General features: G+C 51.9%; 1 protein-coding gene across 1 annotated transcript in view; it reads right to left on the bottom strand.

Annotated features, from left to right (window-relative positions):
- LOC104500732 (transcription factor HES-5-like) overlaps positions 1-1,338 on the bottom strand; it is a 2,135-nt gene extending 797 nt beyond the window's left edge. Inside the window, exons 1-3 of the mRNA XM_010144434.1 lie at positions 1,273-1,338; positions 773-953; positions 18-256 (exon numbers count right to left, since the gene is read on the bottom strand). Coding sequence (XP_010142736.1) covers positions 18-256; positions 773-953; positions 1,273-1,338 — 486 coding nt within the window. The remainder of the gene's footprint in view (positions 1-17; positions 257-772; positions 954-1,272) is intronic.
- Positions 1,339-2,474: the final 1,136 nt, after the last annotated feature.

The raw sequence follows: 2,474 nt of genomic DNA, 5'->3' as shown, positions 1-2,474 counted from the left end.
CCCCAGGTGGGAGGAGCCACAGCCACACTCTTGTGGACAGGCTGCTTTCTGGCAAACAGACTGGGTGACAGAGGCGAAGTGCGCAGAGCTGGAGAGTACGTGACATCTGCACCCCTCTGAGCTTTGCAGAAATGCTTGATGAGCTGCATCTGAGTTTCTTTCTTGGGTTCACAGTAGGACAGAAAATGCATGGCTTCCCTGAGGCACCGCAGGTACCCGCTGGTGAAGTCCTGCTCTGGATGCTTGTGAATGAATGCTGGAAAAGAGAGAGAGGCAAATGCAGAAGGTTAAGATCATGACCAGAACGTGGGACAGTGGAGATTCATGCATTGTTTCTTTCAAGAGCCTGAGCCCATGAGCCTTGCTCATGTGACAGGCCCTGGTCTGTTGTAGCCTCTGCGTGCTTCAGGGGCCAGGGCTGTGTGGGAGGGCAGTGGCCCGTCGGATTGGATTTAAGTGGTGTGTGATACAAGCTCTGCACTCACTTTGGTCCTGCAGCTGGCTCTGCTGCTTCAGGTAGCTGACAGCCACTTCCAGGATGTCGGCTTTCTCCAGCTTGGAGTTGGGCTGGTGTCTCTGAAACTCCTTCTCCAGCAGCAGTTTCAACTGCTCGATGCTGCTGTTAATCCGGTCACGGCGCATTTTCTCCACCACCGGCTTCCTCAGCCGTAAGAGAGGATGAGCCGCGTGCTTCAGGGGCCAGGGCTGTGTGGGAGGGCAGTGGCCCGTCGGATTGGATTTAAGTGGTGTGTGATACAAGCTCTGCACTCACTTTGGTCCTGCAGCTGGCTCTGCTGCTTCAGGTAGCTGACAGCCACTTCCAGGATGTCGGCTTTCTCCAGCTTGGAGTTGGGCTGGTGTCTCTGAAACTCCTTCTCCAGCAGCAGTTTCAACTGCTCGATGCTGCTGTTAATCCGGTCACGGCGCATTTTCTCCACCACCGGCTTCCTCAGCTGTAAGAGAGATGGAGCAGATTGTTAAGAGTTTTCTGACCTAATTTCCCCTTCTGATGCCCTGATACACACATGTTCAAATACGCTTCCTTTTGGTAGGAGAGCTTTGCAATGCTCAATTTCATTTTTAAATTCAATTCAATTTCATTTTAAAAAATCTCTATATTCTCCTTTATCTCTCTTTAACCTATTTGCCCTCCCCCAGACCACTGTCTCCCTCCTTATCTCATCTTTTCCTGTGTAGCATTTATTTAGGAGAGGCAGCCCACTGCATGGAGCACAGGCCAACCTTGCCAATCCTGTCTGGTGCTCTACTCACTTTATTCTTTTCTTTTGGCAGCAGTTTCTCTTCCACGTGGATCATGAGAGTGTTACTGGGAGCCATTCTTGGTCTTGGTCCTGGGCACAGACCCCCACGTCAGGCTGCTGTGCTGAGCATACAACTCTGCTCTGGCAGCTACTGTCTGCCTCTATTTATACATCGGGGAGCTCCAGCAGATATGTGAGTCTGGGGAGTGCTGGTGTTTCCCACAGCCGTTCGGCCAATCCGGGCACACAGCCGAACAATAGAGGAAGCATCGATTAGTGCATGGTACATTGATCGCAAATGCCCTGGAGAGAATAACCTTCTGCCCACGCTGGCTGGTGGAGTGTGCAGCGTGGCTCTTCGGGGCTGCCCGGGGATCTGGGAAACCACTGACCCTCCAGCTGGTTGTCTGGGATCAGTTGCACTCCTGAGGCCCTGCATGTGCCAGTCACATTTGTGGTATGGAGGAGGCACGCTTTAGGGGGAAGGTGGGAAAAGAAGGGGAGCACTGTTAGGGTCAAAAAGTGGCAGCAGTGAGGACGTTTCTCTGCTCTCTCTAGAGAGGGCACTTTGCAGCCAGCCTCCCAGGTGCCGTTTGTCAGAGTGTTGGATGTATTTGCGCGTGTCCATACAGTCATTATGCCTCTAATGGGTGAGCCAAGGTGTTACCAGTGTGAAAGGACAGGTTTGTTTGCATGGCATTTCTAAATGCTGTGGAGAATCCACAGTCAGGAATGGCAGGATGCTGGATGCAGGGTGAGGGAATACGTAGGAAAAGGGAATCAAGTGGAAATGGAAACCTCTGTTTTCTCTTCATACACTGAGGCCTGAGCCTGTTGCACCAGCGTTCTCACTGCCACACACCTGCCAGCAGAACTGGGCCCATGCCTAGCTACCCCTGTAGCTCTTTCTTTTCCCTTTTCTACTCTTTCATACAGATATTTACAAGAATAATGGTTGAGATGGGCTAAAGAATAGTGTCAGGTTCAACCCAGAAGGCCTTGGCCTTGGGAAGTCGAAGGCAGGTCATGAACAGCATTTAGTAGCTGAGGCCCATCTTCAGACTTTAGGTAGGAGGTCAGTTCTGCTTCTTGCCGGAGATTTCTGGTGCACTCTGCTCTCATCTGACCGAGGAGCATCACACTGCCCCACTGCAGACTGGACCTGTCCCAGTTTGCTGAACGTGAGATCTTGGAGACCATGTAATTGCCTCC

Source organism: Buceros rhinoceros, unplaced genomic scaffold, assembly GCF_000710305.1.
Source record: "Buceros rhinoceros silvestris isolate BGI_N320 unplaced genomic scaffold, ASM71030v1 scaffold5211, whole genome shotgun sequence".
Taxonomy (NCBI): Eukaryota; Metazoa; Chordata; class Aves; order Bucerotiformes; family Bucerotidae; genus Buceros; species Buceros rhinoceros.
The sequence above is the reverse complement of the archived record's forward strand: the minus strand, read 5'-3'. Positions and strand labels throughout refer to the sequence as shown.